The sequence below is a fragment of the Fusarium falciforme genome, chromosome 11, assembly GCF_026873545.1.
Source record: "Fusarium falciforme chromosome 11, complete sequence".
Lineage (NCBI taxonomy): Eukaryota > Fungi > Ascomycota > Sordariomycetes > Hypocreales > Nectriaceae > Fusarium > Fusarium falciforme.
The window spans coordinates 1,728,298-1,747,903 of record NC_070554.1 but is presented as its reverse complement, the minus strand read 5'-3'; the positions used below and the strand labels follow the sequence as shown (position 1 = coordinate 1,747,903).

At 50.5% G+C, this 19,606-nt stretch overlaps 8 protein-coding genes across 8 annotated transcripts; 5 read left to right on the top strand and 3 right to left on the bottom strand.

Annotated features, from left to right (window-relative positions):
- Window positions 1–796: 796 nt before the first annotated feature.
- On the top strand, window positions 797–1,963 carry NCS54_01350300 (CENP-V/GFA domain-containing protein; the record flags this gene model as incomplete). Its single annotated transcript, XM_053158693.1, has 1 exon — window positions 797–1,963. One exon carries the CDS (start codon window positions 797–799, stop codon window positions 1,961–1,963), a length of 1,167 nt encoding a protein of 388 aa, XP_053014668.1.
- A 151-nt stretch (window positions 1,964–2,114) lies between these two features.
- NCS54_01350200 (MFS domain-containing protein) lies at window positions 2,115–3,761 on the bottom strand (the record flags this gene model as incomplete). The annotated part of the gene is made up of 1 exon (XM_053158692.1): window positions 2,115–3,761. One exon carries the CDS (start codon window positions 3,759–3,761, stop codon window positions 2,115–2,117), a length of 1,647 nt encoding a protein of 548 aa, XP_053014667.1.
- Window positions 3,762–4,553: 792 nt separating this feature from the next.
- NCS54_01350100 (Hypothetical protein) lies at window positions 4,554–5,463 on the top strand (the record flags this gene model as incomplete). Its single annotated transcript, XM_053158691.1, has 3 exons — window positions 4,554–4,928; window positions 4,978–5,225; window positions 5,286–5,463. The coding sequence occupies 3 exons, from the start codon at window positions 4,554–4,556 to the stop codon at window positions 5,461–5,463; spliced, it is 801 nt and encodes a 266-aa protein (XP_053014666.1).
- A 335-nt stretch (window positions 5,464–5,798) lies between these two features.
- NCS54_01350000 (Hypothetical protein) lies at window positions 5,799–7,336 on the top strand (the record flags this gene model as incomplete). The annotated part of the gene is made up of 10 exons (XM_053158690.1): window positions 5,799–5,894; window positions 5,971–6,002; window positions 6,060–6,155; window positions 6,208–6,249; window positions 6,301–6,367; window positions 6,419–6,459; window positions 6,515–6,724; window positions 6,781–7,111; window positions 7,168–7,250; window positions 7,303–7,336. The coding sequence occupies 10 exons, from the start codon at window positions 5,799–5,801 to the stop codon at window positions 7,334–7,336; spliced, it is 1,032 nt and encodes a 343-aa protein (XP_053014665.1).
- A 992-nt stretch (window positions 7,337–8,328) lies between these two features.
- Window positions 8,329–9,249, bottom strand: NCS54_01349900 (Hypothetical protein; the record flags this gene model as incomplete). Its single annotated transcript, XM_053158689.1, has 1 exon — window positions 8,329–9,249. The coding sequence occupies one exon, from the start codon at window positions 9,247–9,249 to the stop codon at window positions 8,329–8,331; it is 921 nt and encodes a 306-aa protein (XP_053014664.1).
- A 1,215-nt stretch (window positions 9,250–10,464) lies between these two features.
- Window positions 10,465–11,730, top strand: NCS54_01349800 (Hypothetical protein; the record flags this gene model as incomplete). Its single annotated transcript, XM_053158688.1, has 2 exons — window positions 10,465–10,626; window positions 10,684–11,730. The coding sequence occupies 2 exons, from the start codon at window positions 10,465–10,467 to the stop codon at window positions 11,728–11,730; spliced, it is 1,209 nt and encodes a 402-aa protein (XP_053014663.1).
- Window positions 11,731–13,276: 1,546 nt separating this feature from the next.
- NCS54_01349700 (Beta-glucosidase) lies at window positions 13,277–17,064 on the bottom strand (the record flags this gene model as incomplete). The annotated part of the gene is made up of 7 exons (XM_053158687.1): window positions 13,277–13,298; window positions 13,588–13,698; window positions 14,060–14,140; window positions 14,198–14,214; window positions 14,532–16,362; window positions 16,423–16,874; window positions 16,933–17,064. The coding sequence occupies 7 exons, from the start codon at window positions 17,062–17,064 to the stop codon at window positions 13,277–13,279; spliced, it is 2,646 nt and encodes an 881-aa protein (XP_053014662.1).
- Window positions 17,065–17,711: 647 nt separating this feature from the next.
- On the top strand, window positions 17,712–19,409 carry NCS54_01349600 (MFS domain-containing protein; the record flags this gene model as incomplete). Its single annotated transcript, XM_053158686.1, has 3 exons — window positions 17,712–17,955; window positions 18,020–18,199; window positions 18,259–19,409. 3 exons carry the CDS (start codon window positions 17,712–17,714, stop codon window positions 19,407–19,409), a joined length of 1,575 nt encoding a protein of 524 aa, XP_053014661.1.
- Window positions 19,410–19,606: the final 197 nt, after the last annotated feature.

Here is a 19,606-nt window from a genome sequence, read left to right as displayed (position 1 = left end):
TTCAAGAGCGAGGGAAACAGTTGCTTTGCCGCTGGACATGGTGTACCTCTCCCGTGCTTAAGTATCCATGCATCTTGTGTTGATTCGGGAAACCGCAATTTGCCCATGCCTTAGTTAGTTCCTCTTCTTGGTATAGACTGAACGGTTGCAAGCATGGATGTCCACCCATCACCCCACCGCAGAACCAACAACAGTCAGAACCAACACACACACAACGTCGGCAAATCGGACAATTTTGGAAATGTGACCCGTTTTGCTGTTGGTTCGGTACCCCTTTTCTCAGGTTTGTGCATGTGATGATGCAGGACATACGAGGACTTGGCCAGGGTTTGTCCACTTTTGGTGTTTACAGGGGATTGTTTCCGAATCCCAGCGGCAAGACATCTTCACGGGGCGCACTCTGGGCGTCTTAGCATGTGCCTGTTGGTTCATTGTCCAGGCCCCAACCACCTTGGCAGGTTCATGCACGCCATTACTGCCAATTATAGCATACTACGTAGTCGCATTGGCTTCTAAGAGTAGATGGCGTTGCGGACTGAGTAGGATCAATTGAAGCCGACACCGATAAGAACAACCCTTGATTGTTAGTGCCAATCGGCTTCATATCCGAGGGTTTTATAATCCACCCACCTCAAGCACCAGTGCGGGGTGATGAGCAGCATCACGCTCCTCAACTACAATCACACAGGTTCTTTTACTTTCCCGAGAGTGTAGGATTGAGTTGTTCCTCTGATACATCATCGATATTCGTCATAAAGAAAACAGCTTTTAAGTCGCCCCCCCAACTAGCACAACCATGTCAGCGGACCCGAGCCAGAACCTCACAATCACAGCTCAGTGCCTCTGCAAAGCACATTCCTACTCGACCTCGATCTCCCGCTCTAGTCTCCCTTTTCAAGGATCGATATGCCACTGCAGGTCCTGCCGACATGTCACCGGAGCCATGTACACTAGTCACATCAAATGGCCTGGCCTGACTCGCGAGATTCTTAGCTCTAACCTGGCGCGTTACGAGTTCTCGTCGAATGTCAGCCTGCTGTTCTGCGAGACTTGCTCTAGCCCACTGTTCTGGGAAGAATATTACAAGGATAAGCCAGAGTTGCTTGATGTGTTTACGGGAGCATTGGACAATGCTACAGTAAAGAACCTGATCACCTTTCCGGATCAGATCTTTGTCGGAGATACAGAGGATGGTGGCCTGTCTCAGTGGCTGCTGAACGTGAATGAAGATGGCATAGAAGCAAGGCGCTGGAAAGCAAGAGCTATCAAAAGCGAGACATTCGATCACGACAGACCGGCGCTAGTGGGCGCATCGAATGATGATCTCCAAAGCCCAAGGGATATCCTCATTCAGTGCCGTTGCAAGGGAGTTGACCTTGTTCTTCGGCGGTCCCCAGACGACTTCTCACCTGCTGAGTCCAGTTCACTGCCCTTTTTCGTTGATCCAACAACCCACCGACACCTCGCGACCTTTGACGCATGCAACACTTGCCGCTCTGTGTTTGGCGCTGAAATTGTCAACTGGACCTTTGCTCTGCTTCGCCAAATGCACCATGCGAGCGACACGGAGCAACCTGGTTTCCCACAATCAGTGCAAGAGCTCCAAAAAGCCATCTCCAGCCCCGATAGAGATGCTCGTCTTGGAACCCTGTCACTATACAAGAGCTCGCCAGACGTTCAGCGGTACTTTTGCTCGCGATGCTCCGCTTCCGTCTTTTACGCTGTCGATGATCGTCCCGATCTCGTCGATGTGGCGGTTGGTCTTCTCGATGCACCAGAGGGGGCCAGGGCTGAAAGAGATTTGATTTGGAACATGGGCTCAAGGGTCGGTGGCGAAGACGACGTGGTTGGTGGATGGCGGGAAGGATTTGTCAACCGGGTCAAAGAAACAGCGGAGAAATGGAGAGTCGATAGAGGCTATCCCAAGACCTGGAGAAGGCTTGCAGCAGAGAAGAGTGCTTGAACGGTACTTTTGACTTGTAGCGCGACTTGGGGGATTATGTATTTGCAAGTTATAACGAACCTGCACCTGTAGTTACTGTGTCTTATTCGTATTCTCATCAATGACGTCTCCAAAAGTGGTCATCAGCCATACTATATCTCATACTATTGGCCTAATGCTCCATCTCCCTGGCAAACGGACTCCGCGACCGAATCTTGCGTCCAAAGAAATACAACAACCAAGGAATAGTAGTCAACAGCAATCCAAGACCACCGAGCAAACCTCCTGTACCTCCCAATGTCAAGCTTGAGATCATGCGCGCTGTGATGAGCGGAAACACTCCTCCCAATAGATTCCGGCAGAGACTCTGGGCTGCCAGGGCCGACGAGGCGTATTGATGATAGGTGTCAGCCAGGTAATTGAACACAGCCAAATAAATGCTGAAAATTCCCATTGTGCAGGAGCCCACAGCCAGTGCTGGCGAAACCCAAGATACGCTGGTTTTCGCACTGAATCCGAACCAGAACAAGCCGATAGGTAATAGGATGGATTGGACGCAGGGAGAGAAGAGACGCTGTTCGGGAGTACTTGATGGGGCCTTGTGAGGGAACACTCTTCGAACAATAGGCTCTTGAACGAGTGCCAAAAAGATGCTGAGGATCGATCCAACAATGACAGCTGTGTAAACCGCTCCCACTTGGGTGCTGTTGAAACCGTAAACGCCTCTAAAAACAATTCCGATACTGCTGAACTGCATGTACAGAATAGCCCAAGCGAACGAAGCCCAGACGGAAAACCAAAACACAACAGACTCGGTGACTAGCAGCTTAAGGGGGAACGCAAAGCTTCTCCAGATGATGCTGATGTCGAGGTGCAGGGCTTCTGCGACAGAGGGAGAGAATTGCACGATCGCTCCAGTCACCGTTTCGTACTGCATGGTGTTGAGCTCTTTGCACATTCTTCTCAAGAGCACATTGCTGCGCGTCTCTCCGAAGAAGAGGAAGAGAACTGCCGTCGTGGCTCCGATGGCGATGAGTTGAAGATAAAAGATCCATCTCCACCCCAAGTGATCGACGGCAATTCCACTAACCAGTGGTCCAAAGCCTGTGCCGACCATGATCGAGAGAGAGTAGAGTGCCATAGGTGTATTGCGATCTTGTTTATGATAGAGGTCGCTCACAACACCCCCTGTCAACGTCGCAAAGACAGCGGCACCACATCCGGTCACAAAGCGGGAGACCAACATGCCGGGGTAACTATCCGTGAGTGCGCACCCTAGCGTACCGAGGAAGAAGACAACTCCAGAGCCAACAAAGACCCAGTATCGACCGTGCAGTTCGCTCACGGGCGCAAGGATCATGGGCGTACAGCCAAAGCCGCCCACAAACAAGGTAATACCGGCGTTGAAGGCCGTGTCGCCGACATTCCATTTATGCCTCAGCGGCTCTGAGGCAAGGGCGTAAGCACCTGCAGAGTAGGCAGCAAGCATTGAAGCCATAAAGGTTCCTGACAGGATGGTAATTTTTTTCTTGGTCGACCAGGTAAACGGCGATTGGAACTTGGAGAGATCGATTGGTGCATTGTCTTTAACGGCAACGTCAATCTGACGAGACAAGAGGTATTGCGGAAGTGAAAAGTCAGGATTGAGCGAGTCCAGCCCAAGTTGAGCTCGAACGAAGTTTGACCCGTCAACGGAAGAGTCATCGAGAGAGGGGTTCATGGCGTCGTTGGGTTCCAACGCCAAGCCCTTCTCTAAGGTCTGCCCCTCCTGCCCAGGAGCGCTTTCTTTCGAAGGCTGGACTGGAAATAAAGAAGTCATTGTGATTGTGTAGTTGCCAAAGACAAAGTCCGTAAGATGGACTCGGCTAAAGATAAATGTTGTCGGCAACGACTCGGTAAACTAGACCTTTGCCAGCCGCTGAATGTGGACTAGACATTTCGGACTTTGAAGTATGCCAAGACCCGAGGATGCAACTCGGATTGAGGTAGCCGAGTGTCGATCACGCCCTAGTTTAGGTTGGCCGGGGAGAGACGGACTACTCCGGTCGGTGGCTGTTGGGTAGTCAGCATCGTGCATCACAAGGAGTAAGCCATGCTGTCACCAGAACGAGACGATGAGTGTTCTCCCTCTTTTTGTAATAATTTCCAGGGTACACCTTTTAAGAAAAAGCTAGAAATGAGGGGCCTGTCTGGAAACTTGTTCTGTACTCTCTTCCTCAGATGTTACTCTTCGCTTGGAGGCACTTGTTGCTCCAGCCTCCAGAGGCAGGCTCATTCCTTACATATTGACACCGCTAATCACCTCACACGCTGTACCAATTTTGTCGCTCACACTTGTTCTGTCTGCGCTGTCCCGACGCCGTGATGATATCTCATTCTTATCGTGGAGCCTATCTGGACTCAAATTACCCATTTGTGATTATGTATCGGCTTGGAAGCCGAAGAATGATTAATCATTCGGGTTCTAAAGCCGGAATTGTCTCGGGAGCCATCGTGAGGATCGAGGAGCCTGCATGTATAAAAGCAGAATAAATAAGAAAAAGAAAATGAATCAAGACCCTGTCCACTCGAGCGAAAGACACAGTTTCCCAGACAAGCACAAGTTTTCATCATGTCGACGCCGGCAGCGGAACCAACACCTCAAATCCCCGCTCTCGACCTCTTTTCTCTCAGAGGCAAAAACGCCTTTGTCACGGGAGGATCACGAGGCATTGGGGCCGCTATTGCCATTGCTTTGGCTGATGCGGGAGCCTCGGTCTGCATCGCCCAGCGTGATACGACCAACACTGACACAGCTGATGACATTCGGGATAGGGGGGTAAGAGCAGAGATTATTTTGTGCGACCTGGGTGACATGGACGCGGTCAAGGGTGTCTTTCAGCAAGCACTGGATGTCATGGACGGAAGAATCGATATCCTCGTCAACTGTGGGGGTATCTTGAAGAGAAAAGAGGCCCTATCGGTCTCAGAGGAAGAATGGGATGCCGTAAGGACCAGCATTGCCCCATTGCATTTTTCAAACTTACAGACGGCAGGTGATGGATGTCAACCTCAAGGCACTATTCTTCCTCTGTCAAGCAGCCGGACGACACATGGTTCCTCGACGATCAGGCAAAATAGTCAACATCGCCTCCATCAACAGCTTCATAGGCGGCGAAAACTACGCTCCGTACTCGTCTTCAAAGGGTGGAGTATCGCAGTTGACAAAGGCCCTGAGCAACGAGTGGGCAAAGCACAACGTTCAAGTCAACGCCATCGCACCAGGATATGTGGCTACAGATATGTAGGAACGGCCTTTCATTGTGCCTTGTAAGAATAAAAGTGCTAATTTGTGTGTTGATAGGAACACTGCTTTGCGCCCTAATGCAGAGGTGACAGCGGCTGCGATAACTGGCTGCCCTGCTGGGAGATGGGGCACACCCGCTGATTACGCTGGACCTGCTGTGTTTCTCTGCAGCGATGCCTCTCAATACGTGACGGGAGAGATTCTCGTGGTTGACGGTGGATTGCTAGGCAAATGAGATATATCTGAGCGTTTAAAACGGGATAGCAGAGTTCTCTAGTGGCTGAACCATTCGACAAATTGCATTTCGACTTTTATCAAGAAACTCATAGTTTGCCCTAATCGAAGCGAGTTACAAACCCTTGCCAGCGACGATCCCTTCACCGTCATTTCGGCCCAACTCCTGAATAAAATAAAAAGACCAGGGAGTCTTGTATGCACGTGACCTTCTTTGTCACATCATTTGTGATAACACGCATCCCCTCGCATCCCCCGCCCACGTCACTCTCCTCCCCCCTCTTGCAGCCCGTCGACCAAACTCCCGGAACCGCTCTTATTGTGTTAGTACAAACCATGTCGTCTCCTAAGTCGCCTCCGAAATCCTCTCCCAGGTCGCCCGAGAGCCCTGAAGCGGCGGCGGCTCCGCACGCTGATGACAATATCGAGGCTGTTGGTTCAACCCTGCCAAGCATCTGCATGGTTCCCCGCTTGGGTTCATGTTGACTGATCGCGATTTATTGCGCAGGACACGGATAGCGACTCGGCTTACTCTGTGGGGTAAGAGGATGCTGGAGATGCGATTCATGCTGTGCCTGTTCTAATATGGCGTATAAGTGCGGTCACCGATACCGAATCGCTGAGGTCTTCTATTCTCGACTACAAATGGGAAAATGGCAGAAGATACCATTCTTACGGCGATGGCACCTACTGGCAAGTACCTGAGACCAAAAGAACCTCATTTTGTATTCTAACCTTGAATTAGGGGACCTAATGACGATCGTCAACAAGAGGCTGAAGACTTGATGTGAGATCTCTTCAAAATGCGCATGTTGGCCTTCATTTAACTTGGAGTTAGTCACGAGCTATTCCGGATTGTGCTCGACGGTAAACTTTATAAGGCTCCTATTGGCGACCACCCACAGGTCTGTTCTGCATGGTTTGACTCAAATTTAGTCCTTACTGACGAGAAGTAGGACGTTCTAGATCTTGGCTGCGGTACTGGTATCTGGGCCATGTAGGTTCTCACAATAGCCCGCTCTTGTTAAGAGAGCCCCAGTTGACGTTTCTAGCGAAATGGCAGACCTGCACCCAGGCGCCGAGGTTGTCGGTGTCGACCTGTCACCTATCCAGCCAAACTTTGTCCCTCCTAACTGCAAGTTCGAGGTGGATGATATCAATAAGGACTGGACCTTTCCAGAGAACAAGTTTGACTTGATCCATATCCGCTACATGACAGGCACTGTGCCGGACTGGACCGAGCTCCTGAAGAAAGTCCAGAAGTGGGTTTATCCATCACGTAAAATAGCATGCTGGCTTTTGTCTAATTATCGTGTAGGCACCTTAAGCCTGGCGGCTGGGTAGAGCATGTCGAGCTATGGGGCGACGCCAGATCCGATGACGAGACCCTTACTCCCGAATCCCCTCTTAAGACTTGGGTCAAGATCTTCAACGAGGTCGGCGAAAAGATCAACAGGCCGTTTTTCTGGAATCCAGTCGATCCCTTCAAAGAAGCCGGCTTCACCAACATCACCGAAGACAAGGTCAAGGTTCCAATTGGTACCTGGCCAAAGGACAAGCATCTCAAGCAGTGGGGTGCTTGGAACCGACAGTTTCTGCTGCAGGGTCTTGAAGGATTCTCTATTCGCAGCTTGACTGAGCTTTTGGGTGTAAGTTGGGATTTATACTCGACATATTGGATGTTAAGCTAATGTTATTATGACAGTGGGAGTATGAGAAGGCGCAGATGTTTTTGGTGGATATGCGCAAAGAGATTCTGAGCCGGGATGTTCATTCCTATGTGCTGGTGTAAGTTGACTTATCCTCCCTCGTTCCAGGACAGGATACTGATTCAATCTAGAACTACCGTCTATGGCCAAAAGCCCGAAGCCTGAAAGAAAGGTACTGTACTGCACGTCTGGTCCAGGCGACGCCGTCCGTCACCCTTCATACAGAATTGGACTGAACTTGCGGCTCCTTCTCATGTTTTAAATGATGGAAATCGACATATGAACTGTCAATTGTCCGGTTCTATTGCTCGAGGGGCGGAAGGGGGCACGATTTGAACGTTTTTGGAGGGTTTGTAATAGCATTTCTGCAATGGACTTCTCTCATATAGATAGATTGCTAGACATAGTAGCGAGCGCGATATTTCTGACACGATATTGTTATCACGCCCGATTTTGCATAGTATTACCTAACGGACCAATCAAGGTGTCACAGAGCACTTGTGTCAGATCATAACTAACCCTCCGCCTTCTATGGCCCTCTATGCCTCTCTGCTCAAATCTGATACCACTCAAGCAATCCATTCGAGCTATCCATCCAGATGAAGGAAGCCATTGTCGCAGAGGGCCCCATTGTGACCATCCAGGATGTCCCCATGCCCCAAACCTCAGATTACCCATAGGATTGCCATGCCCTCGGCACCGCCCGGATATGTTAAGCCAACCTCTCGAGCTAAAAACCGCAACAGTCCGTCATTCGAAGAATTTCCCGATCCATCAGAGTTGATGCCAGAGCTCTACAGACTGTTTATGTCGGCTTGTCACAAGACATCCTACTCCCATGTTAGATCCGGACACCCATTTCATAAGGTCAACTTTGCTTCAGCACTATTGTCAAGTTACTAGAACGTGCCCAAAATAAGCGTCAATTGTCTATCATGTAATGCCAGGTCTAACTCCAAAGAAATACGGGTAGTAAGTGTTGAAAGGAAATATCATGTGATTGGGGATGGTGTTTGGGGTGATAGGCATAACTGTCCCAAGAAACATCCACAGGGAAAGGAAACTTGAGTGTACGTCTCTCCAGGGAGGGGATCGAGACTGATACTAGGGCATCAGTATTGCATGACGCTCCAATGCATGATGCTTCAGCCAAATGCCTAGACTTCAGTGTAAACTGCGCTCGCTGGTAGATCGAAGCGCTTGCGCATCGAGAGATGGTGCTGATATACAATCTGGCCGTCCGAGCCCAATGATCTTGACCATGAGTTGAGCGGAAGAAGCTCAATAGAGTCGCAAATTGGCCGATGGTCGTCATTCAGGCTCATCATGGCCAAAAACCATAGAGCAAGGTTGACTGTAAGGGCGCTGTCCCCAGACGCGCCCCATGGAATAGCCTGACACTCAACATGGAAGGCTCTGGGCGTGCTCGCCGTGGAGACGCGGACAACGACAACCTCCTTGCTGGTGAGAACAAAGCCATACCGAGTGCCTGCGGTCCTACAGTACGTGACGAGCCGGCCGATTGGGTACTTGGCGGAGTCTGAAGTCCCCAGAAGGTCGCTGGAGTTCCACTGCTTAGCATGTTGGACACAACTAACGAGAAGTGCCTCATCATTACCAGAAAGCAACGTGAATGCTGGACAGAGACCTTGCAAGGACAGTGATGGGCGAAACTCAGAGGTTGGTAGATAGCGCCCCAGCCGGATGCCAATGTGGCGAGCTCCAGCTTCTATGGCGTACTGAAGAACGGGGAAAATATGACGCTGTCCGATCGTCTTGAGATCAGCGAGGGATCTAATGTTAGGCATTTCCGTTGGGGCGTGGTTCGTGACCTGAACTTGTTCATTCAGGATGTCTCCATACGCCTCGATAAGCGTTTCGAGGTTGAACTCAGTCCAGTTGGACACTTCGAAACAGCTGATTGGTGCCGCAGTCTTGTCTCGGGGCACGGTCCTTGATGGACTTGACTCATCCCGAATCGGCGGGTTGGCCTTAGTGAGGATAGCCTGCAGAGACTCAAAAGGGGCAGCCCAGGGAAACATGATGGAAGGGAGGAGTGCAAAAATGTGGAACGCCATGGTGCTCCGGGGGATGACGTTACTGCCAAGACAGGAAGAAGGGTTAGGGACTTCGCGAGAAGAAATGATAAGGATGCGATCGATACCGAGTTGGTGGGAAGTTTGGGGATGAAGTGAGCGTCTAGGATGGAGCTGAAACTAGGTATTTTATACTCAGACCACCTCGATAGTCTGGCCCATCATCAACTAGAGGGGAAGCACAATGCTTGAGACATTACTCTGTGCCTCTCAAGAAGAGAGTTGCCTTGTGACAGGCACACAAAGTGCTAGACACTCAAAGAGTTGTGTCTTGCCAGCATTCCCCACGTAGGCAAGGTCTAGCATGGAAATCTCCCCGAACCAGTGTCATGTGTCTGGCCTCCTTATTTGACCTTTGCTTCTGGCCTGCGCAAAACTGAAAGTCTCTTAAACCATGGGCCGGCCTTATCCACTTGAGGGGCCACGTAGCCACGTTGCTGTGAGCTGCCGATGGCCGGGTTGCCTTGCTGTCAGGTATTCAATCAAGCATTTAACGCTACAAGGGAGACAAAGACAAGGCACTGACAGCCATCTAGATGTATCCTCTGAACTGGTACCCTTTGGATTGTTCTTAATGACGTCTCCAAAAGAAGCCGCTAGCTACACTAGAAAAAGAAGACGCTTATTAGCAGACGCACTCTTTGGGCCCTCTCTGCTTTGTTCTGGCCAACGCTCCACGACTCCCTACCGCAACGGCCGGGCCAACTTGCAGTAACAAAGGCATATAAAGCATCCACCACAAAGGGGCTTCTTTTAGAAACGTCCCAAAATTGACAGAAAAAGAACACAAAGCATCTGCAACCGGCGCTTGCATGATTTGTTCCGCAACTTTTAACAGTCCTTTGAGCTGCAACGGTGCAAAGATCAGCCTCCAGTCAAAACTGCCCTCTAGTCCATTCTGGCTATCTTTAACCACGTTGATTAATGCTCAGCCTTTGTTGCTTTGTTCCCACCCGGATGGATGTGAGATGACGTCTAATAGATGCCGAAGTGAAAGGGCTAACTTTTCCCATCCTTTGTTTGCTCTTTCTGCTTATGAAAGTTGAATGGTTCATCATCTGTCCTTAAAACAACCGCCTGCCCAACTCTACTTCGTCAATTTCTTGTACCAAACGAAACTACCTGATTACACTTGACCATCATACAAGACGGCCCTTGCTCGTATCTATCACCTCCTTTCTATTTTGGCCCTTCGACATGCCTACCCTCAAGCCCCTCCCTGATTGCGAGGGCCAGCTTGAATGCTTCACCGATGACCTCCTTGCCCATGACTTCAAGTTTCTGGACATCGCCGGCGTGGGGACCCACGGTACCACTGTCAAAGCTGAGATTGACGGAAAGCTCTATGCTATCAAGATTGTTAGTTTGTGCCGTCCCCATACTTCGCCCCAGATATCGACTAACTCTTAGCCCCAGTTCTGCTCCGAGGGAACCACCCAGCCTTGTGCGCATCTGTGCCCCCTCCAAGAAGATCCATACGAAGACGGAGAGGCTTATAATCATAAAGAGAGATACGGTTGGTCTGACTCGTTGATCGAGACCTTAGTTCTTTACGCTACGTCCTTCAACAACGAGTGTCGCGTGTTTAGGAGGTTGAAGGAAGTGGGCCGCGAGGATCTTGCCGTTCGCGTGCATGGCTACATGCCGGTGTATCTGAATGAGCAGGTGGAAGAACAGTTTAAGATTGCGCTCGGCAACAGTCCTAATATCAAATCAACATCTGGAGCCCAATTGTTGAAGCACCTGGACCCCGAAGAGCCACTCATGGCCATCGTCAAGGACTGGGTCCCGGGAGGATCCCCGGCTCATGATGAAGAAGCCCAGAAGGAGGGGGAGTGGTTACGGCCGACCAAGTTCCCTAAAATGCTACGCGACCTCAAGGAGCTACACAAGTGTGGCATCGTTGTTCGCGACCTCAAGTACCAACAGTACATCAACGGTACGCTCGTAGACTTCAGCCACGCCTGGACAATCCCGCACATCTGGAGTCCTGAACAAGGGCTTCAACCACGCTGGGCATTCGCGAGCATGGCGGCCTGGGACTTGTACTGCTTCCAGTATGAGGTGATTGGGGAGTGGAACTGGTGGGCCAACTTCCCCAAGTCTCAACAAAAACCTTGCCGACTCGTCGCTTACAGGGGCATCAATGGGCGGAGCATCCGAGAGTTTGGGCAGACGAACTACGGGCCCTCGGTGTACGACCACCTTAGGCCGCGTCCAGGTAGGCAGGGGCCTTTCCTCCCTTTATTAAACTACGAAGGTGCCCTCGTGTACATGACCCAAGATCCACCATACGACCCATCTCTTTTCGACTGGAGAAATGTCGGAAAACAAGCCGGCAAGAACACAAAGGGGGCAGTGACGAGAAAGAGAAAGGCGGCGGCTCAGCAATCCCGACAAACAAAGAAGGTCAAGCCAGCAGACGAACCGGGGAAGGAGAAGAAGGCCAAGCCAAGAGTCTGAGCCCAAGGGAACGTCCAACCTCTTGGCCCTTCATTTGTAGTCATTCTTGATTTGATTCCCTTGGGATTCGTCCTTTTTAGATGGGTGCATCAGAACGATTGCAATGTGTACTAATAATTACTTCCATGCATCGAATAACAGCCAATCTAGTGATGCTGAAATATGTTCTGATGACTCCTGCATGGCCCAGGCCCCCTTACCTCCGCATCGGATATGCTTAGCCAGCTGATCGAGTGCCGTGCCGTAGCAAATCAATGTCTAAGTGACTCCTCGCACTGCCAGGACCGATTTTGCCTATTTAAAGAACTCGAAAATGATCAAGGCAAATCCGATAATGTTGAGTTCTTGACAGGTTGAAAGTTGGGAGTAAGGGAACCGCGAGTTATTAGTCCCCCGTTTCAAACCTACCCACTAAATAACTCGCAAACAAGGTGTATTCCTATCAAGTTATTGCCTTTATTCTCTTCTTCAAGTTATTCTCACGTTGACTCCAACAATGCCTCGATCCCTATTCGGCGCCCTGCTCAAGTCGTTAGGGTTCCTCGTTGTGAATCCAGAAACCAAGTCGGATGCTTACCTGCAGTCCGCGGGTCAAACCTTTCGTAGTAGCTCCCAAGGTATAGCATCTGGCGTAGAAGATGAGGGTTGTCATTGAACATTCTTGCCCAGATTGACTTGTCGCGACTGAACATGTTTACAAACGTTTCCAAGTGTTGATGCTTTATAACTCCGTTAGCGACCTACGAAACTCTTTTCAAAGTCAACTTTACTTACTACCCATATGAACATTCGCGTATGGTTCTGAATGCGGTGTATACAACCCGTCAGAATGGTTATTTGATCGTGTAGTTGTTGAATTGCCTCGGTTGTAGAAGCTTCCAGAAGAGCATGAGCATATACCACAACCGCCGTGGTAAGAATCTTGCCGACAGAAAAGTTGTGTAGATCAAAGCCGGCCTGGTCCCATAGAGTCTCAACAATTACTGCAATCGAGTTGGCATGGCGGTGGCATTCTGCAGCTGACTCTCTCTGTGTTTGACTTTGGGTCGAAGTCGGCCTGAGGGCTTTGAAGTGAACTAGTTGGCCGATATGGTGATATAGCAGGTGCATGTATGCAAACTGCCGAAGGGTATCGTGGCGCAAGTGATGAGAGATATTGGAAGGAGTCCAAAGAAGGCTGGCACTTCTTGTTGCTGAATGGCGAGTGAACCTAGACAGAACTTGATGAACATCATCCTGGCCATCATGGAACAGCTCGTAAAGCTCAGCTAGTATCTCTGAAAGAAACATGACTTCCTGAGACACACTGACAGCTTTGACATTTGAATGGCCTCCTAAAGTCTGACTTGCTCTGCCTCGCTTCAGGGCTAAAAACTCGTCGTCGTGCAACATGTGGGGAATCTTGTCCCTGAGAGAAAAGTGCGGTGTCAGTCTGAGTGGAAAGGATATCAGTCTATCCATGAGTGCCATGGTACAAATGAGCCGTCTGTGTGTCTCCACAGACACGGATGGCTCGCCCTCGCTGATATCCAGTAGCCTCAGAGCTCTAAGCATATTCGCCGCGAAGCCTTGGGGAAGTCAGTTAGTTGACAGATTAAAGATGAGTTTGACTAACCAAGAAAAACATATGCTTGTCTTGAGCCGCCAAATGCCAGTTTATAGGTACCCAGCAAGAGGTAAGCTTGGATTGTCGGAACAGACGGCCAATCAAAGTCTTCGACGAGGAGGCTTCGGGCGTGCTTAAAAAGAAGCTCCCCCCTATGACACGGTGGTAGATCTTCGGTGAATGGCGCCATTGAGAATCTTGGATATGTGTAAGAGTGAGTGAGCATCAGTTTGTGCCAGTATAAAACCTACCGAATGCTCAGTGCCATGATGGAGTAGAGGATAATCTTGGGGATCTGGCTGGTGGAAAAGTCGGCAAGGAATAGCTCCTCGTCAAACATGAAGTGAATATCGCTGAAGTTGCTGAAATACAGGAGTATTAGAGAGTGAGTAAACTCTCCCTCTCTGAGAAGATCCTCTGGGCGCCCTTTTCCAATGTCTAACCCCAGAGTCCCACGTTCCATCCGATAGTCTTGGTTAGCTTGTCTCATCGGAGGAGGCTCGAAGACGCTTTGCTCTGACGGCGCCCATGGAGAACTGGGGATTACATCTGAGCGAGATGAAGACTGGGATTTGGGCGCGTAGGAGCAGTGAAGCTTTCTCGCCACACATCTTTCACAGCCGATTTCACCATCCTGGACTTTGCAGCGGACTTTGCTAGACCTTGACTCACTGGTCAGCTATTATCACCGCTTGACTCAGCCTGGGCATATTCTTCGCTTACCGACACGCATAACACGCTCTCCGCGGCATCTTGGACAAGTGTTGAGGGATCACAAGTATCTGCTCTCGTTGAGGAGACCGGCTGCGAAGAGGGGATTAGGACCCACATGCGGTTTGCGGAGCACGCCATCCTACGTACCTCGTGTACGACAGTGTCTAGGTAGCTAGCGCGTGAAAACAGCTGGTGAGCGCCAACCTGAGAAAAAATAGCATGGAAATCACACGGCTTCGGTCGTTGGATGGAGATGAGTCAAATGGGTGGTACATATGTAATCATCCTGATCTACCTCTACATCACAAGACAGATGTGTCTAAGTACCTAATACCCATTTCTAAAGGCCTGTCCAGGTAAAGGTGTCTGGTACTGAGAATGACACTTCAGTATGTGCTTGATCGCTTGATAAGCCGATGTGGACCGTATACACCCCCTTCTCCGCGTGCCATCTTTCTGCCGTCGAATCATAGACGCTCACACTATACTTGTCCAGGCGCGCCTCAACGATTTGAGTCTCACCTGACTCAATCTCAACCTTTTCAAATGCTTGTAGCTCCTTCACAGGCCGTACAAGTCCCGGGATTGAACTATCGTGAGGCGCAGACACGTAAAACTGGACCACGGTCTTGCCTCGTTGAGGGCCAACGTTTGAGACTCTAACCCTAACCACGACCTCATATTCAAGGTCCAGTATGTGTCTTCCATCTTGGATCTCAGCATCGACGACCTCAAAGCGTGTGTAGGAAAGTCCGAAGCCGAATGGGTACAAAGGCTCAGGCTTGCTCTCTTGATCATACCACCGATAACCCACGTCAAGCCCTTCTTCATATCGTAGAATGTCATCAGGGCCAGCGGGGAAATTTCCGAAGGACGGATTATCCTCCAGCTTGCGTGGCCATGTCAGTGGTAGTCTACCACTAGGATTCACCTGCCCAGAGAGAACGGCTGCAACTGACAGCCCTGCTTCTTGTCCAGGGAACCAAGCCTGGACAATTCCAGGAACGACATCGACGATTTGCGAGAGACCAACGGGTGCGCCTGAAAAGTTTACAACCACCGTCTTTGGGTTTGAAGAAGCCACTGACTTGATCAAGTCGTATTGTTCTGGCGTGAGGTCCATTGTGTCCCGGTCAAAGCCTTCCGACTCGATCTCGTTGGTCGTTCCGACGCAGACAACAGCATACTCGGCTTCTGACGCCACCGCCTTGGCATCCTTCAATGAGGCTTGCAGGTTGATCTCCTCATGGAAGCGAATGGAGCTTCCTTGAAACATCTTTCCAAACAAAGGCGGTCCAGCCAAGATATCAGGGTCGCAAGCCCAAGACTCGAGTTTGATACTGTAACGGCGACCTTCTTCCACATGATGGGTGAAACGTCTCTCCAACTGCTTCTTGAAGAAGTAGAAAGACTCAGGTCGCAGCTTGGTCTCTTGTGGCCTTTCAAAGACCAGCTGGTCATTGATGTAGCATCTCGCCCGTCCTGTGCTGATGACCGACAAGATTGCGTTGCCTGTTGAAGGTGCCACCAGATCGAATGTGATTCGTGTACAGTATTTGACCTTGTCAAGGTATTCTGGCCACTGTTCCTTGATCATGTACTCGGCTTGAGGGCGAAACTCTTCGTGAACGAGATTCTCGCCAATCACAGAGCCGTTGAACCACTCTAGCCGAACAGGAAGTTCCGAGTGTTGCGGCTGATTGGTAGGAAAGATAAATCTGGGGTCAGCATGCGGGACAGCTCCAAAGACAGGCACTCCGACTGCCGTCCTGGTGTCGTAGCCCAGACTTTTAAATCCTTCGATTGGAGTAACCGCATGCAAGGCATCGACTCGGGCACTTCCTCCGCCTCCGAGGACAACAGAGCTCGCATGCTGACCGATCAATGCGACAGTCGAGCTCTGGGGTATGGGTAAGATGTCTCCAGCGTTCTTGAGCAAGACGATTCCATCTGCCGCAGCTTCCTTGATGAGATTATCGCGAGCCTGGTCTTCAACCGCTCGCTCGGGAGGTTCCTCGGGGTTCTCGAATCGACCGAGCCGATAGGCAAGCTTGAGAATGCGTAAGACACTCTTGTTGATGGCCTCTTCAGAAATGCTGCCCTGCTGAACAAGCTTCAACACCGCGTCTTTGGTACGCCATTTCGGTGGGCCGGGCATCTCAATGTCGACACCAGCATTTATACCAGGTGCAACGGAGTAAGTCCCCATCCAGTCTGAGATGACGGGCCCTTGGAAGCCCCATTCTTCTCTCAAAGTGCCATTGATGAGCTCGTCACTGTCAGCGACATAGGTTCCTCGAACCCGGTTGTAGCTACACAGATCAACAGTTAGCAAATACGAACAGCCACGTTAATCGCGCGAGATCAAGTACCTTGACATGATGCACCAGGGGTCTGAGAGTTTTAACACAAGCTGGAATGGTTTCAGGTAAATCTCTCTCAACACTTGCTCCTCAACTTCGACACTTAGTGTCGTCCGTTGATTCTCGGCGTCATTCGCCACAAAGTGCTTTGGAGTTGCCGCGACACGGCCCGTCGACTGGCATCCACGGACATAGGCAGCTGCCAGATGACCCAGAACGAGAGGATCCTCGCTATAGGTCTCGTAGTTTCGGCCTCCCAGCGGTGAGCGGATGACATTGAGGGTTGGTCCCAAGAGGACATTTGCAGACTTTGTCTCTGCTTCTTTTGCTATCGCGGTGCCGATTCTCTCTAGGATCGACGTGTCGAATGTCGAGCCGAGACACGTCCCGCATGGGAAGCATGCAGCCTTGATGCCAGACACATAGCTCTCTCCTCGGGCACCATTGGGCCCATCAGTGAACTGAGATAAAGGATGTCAACTTGCGTTCGTGTTTGACAAACTGAGAACAAAGACATACCTTGATATGGGGTACAAAGACCCCGTCCCTTTGTATGACTGGGGTGCGCCACCAGTCAACACCCGAAAGAAAACGTATCTTTTCCTCAAGTGTGAGAGATGAAAGAATCTTGTGAAGAGAATCGGGACTCATTGTGGCGAGCTGTGGAGGATGCGGTGTGGTGAACCGAGATCGGTCATTTTGGCGGCGTCTTCCCCTCTTATGCCCTTGCAACACATCCCATTCGTACATGTTCCCTCTAAATGCAACCCTGCAATTCGTTACCGAGCGCGGAAATAGGCCCGTGGAGACTGAACAAGTGGATTCTTGGCTCTCCGAACTGCGATCGGCGAAGGCGAGCAACCATTGGTTCACCGGCCGAAGCTTCGGAGTCCTTTCGGAGTCTTGGCACACTGATTGGCTCAAGCTGAGGGGCCGTGAAGTGGGCAGACGATCGCGATCCGGGGATGAATGGCATCATCTCGCAGGCCAACTTGTCTGGCCAATCCCAGGCCGCTATTCAAGATCCAGCCTGGTCAAGTTTGCCGATAGATCAAATTGATCGAATGCTCTCCCCGCGCCACGCATTGAACTATAGCTTCTTTGAACGGTCAACGCGTTGGAGGTTAATCTGCTCTCATCAACTGGGAGGGATGACGCGATCTGAACCAACAAGCGAGGCTTCACAAGGTTGTCACTTCACGTCGTGTATAAGTTGAAGCAACCTCCCACAGGAAGAGGATCATCAGCTCACCATCACACGGCCTTCAACTTGATCATCTTATTCAACCAAGACCGCCATGGCGTCCTCACAAAGCAAAGAGGCAAGCTCTGTTAATGTTTCTGCGGCTGGTCATGAAACAGTCGAGGAGCTGGATCAACGCATCCAGGAACTCGCCCATCATGCGCCGCCGTTCTACCAAAGCCGCAACTTGTTCAAGCTCTATCTCCTCATGATCCCTGGATGTCTTGTCCCTGCTGTAACGCTAGGATTTGACGGGGCGATGATGAGCGGTCTTCAGGCGGTGCCAGCTTGGGATTCTTGTAAGTTCGCCATGTTAGGCTTCAGTAATAGATAGTCTAGCTAACAGCTTCGCTCAATCGCCAGATTTCAACAGTCCTCGCGGCAGTATTCTCGGCCTTCTGAATGCAATTCTAGGCCTTGGATGCATTGTTGCAACGCCTTTCATCAGCGTCGTTGGTGATCGCTGGGGTCGCCGTATGGGGATATTCGTTGGAGCCGTGATCATGTTAATCGGAGGTGTCATTCAAGGCGCATGCGTTCACAGTAAGAAGAAACCAGAAAGTGTATCCGTTAATATTCGTCTCACTAATACAACTTGACAGTTTCCATGTTCTTGATCTCTCGCTTCGTCATTGGCTTTGGTCTTGTCTTTGCCAACACCTACGCTCCCATGCTCATCGGCGAGTTGGCCCATCCCAAGGATCGGCAAGTCGCTACGTCTTTGTACCAGACTTCCTGGTACCTTGGAGCCATAGCTGCTGCATGGACAACTTTTGGAACCTTCAGGATCCCCAACAACTGGGCATGGCGAATCCCATCTTATCTGCAAGCCGCGCCAGCTCTTGTCCAGATCTTGGGTATCTGGTTCCTCCCCGAGTCTCCACGCTTCCTCATTGCAAAGGGACAAGCCGAAAAAGCAAGAGAGATATTGGTCAAGTACCACGCTAATGGAGATGTCTCCTCTGAGTTTGTTGAGTTGGAGTATCGCCAGATGCGTGGTGTTATTGAAACGGAGCTTGCGAACGCTACTGGATGGGCATCTCTGCTCAAAACACCCGGCAACCGTCATCGCCTGCTTGTCACTGTTCTTTTGGGTCTCTTCTCACAATGGTCCGGAAACGGCCTTGTCTCGTACTACCTGGTCCGGGTGCTCGAAACAGTTGGAATCACGAATGCCAGACACACCAACATCATCAACGGCTGCTTGATGATCTTCAACTGGCTCACATCTGTGGCTTCCGCCTTTGCTTCAGGTCGCCTCAAGCGCCGAACACAGTTCATGATTTCCGTTGTCGGCATGCTCCTCGTGTTCAGCAGCCAGACGCTTTGTGCGGGCCTGTTCAACGAAAGAGGCAACAAAGCCGCTGGTCACGGTGTTCTGGCGATGCTCTTCATCTTTTACGCATTCTTCAACTTTGCCTTCAACGCTCTACTTTACTCATATCCCGTCGAGATCTTGCCCTACCCCATCCGAGCTAAAGGCTTTTCGGTTCTCATGTTCTTCGGCAAGGGAGCAGGATTCGTCAACTCTTTTGTCAACCCCATCGGTCTCCAAGCCTTGGCATGGAAGTACTACGGAGTATATGTCGGCTGGCTGTGCATTGAAGTTGCTTGTGTCTATTTCCTCTTCCCAGAGACATCTGGCCGAAGTCTTGAGGCCATCGCCAGCGTTTTTGACGGGGATATTAAGCTGGACTCTGAGAAGCTGGTCGAAAGTAAGGAAGGATCGAAGGATATTGGCAAGGAGCTTTGATGGGGGGGTTGAAGAGTTGCATATTGTAGGTACTTGATACAATCTTTTCCATGACAACTAGCTGCGTTCATCGAGAGCAATGAATAAAGGCTACGTTTTTTTTTATTCTTTTCGTATTAAAACTCTCGGTAGCGTGACTAACAATCTGACTTGTCTACGCTACCTACGGTCTACAATAAAAATCATACATTTACAAA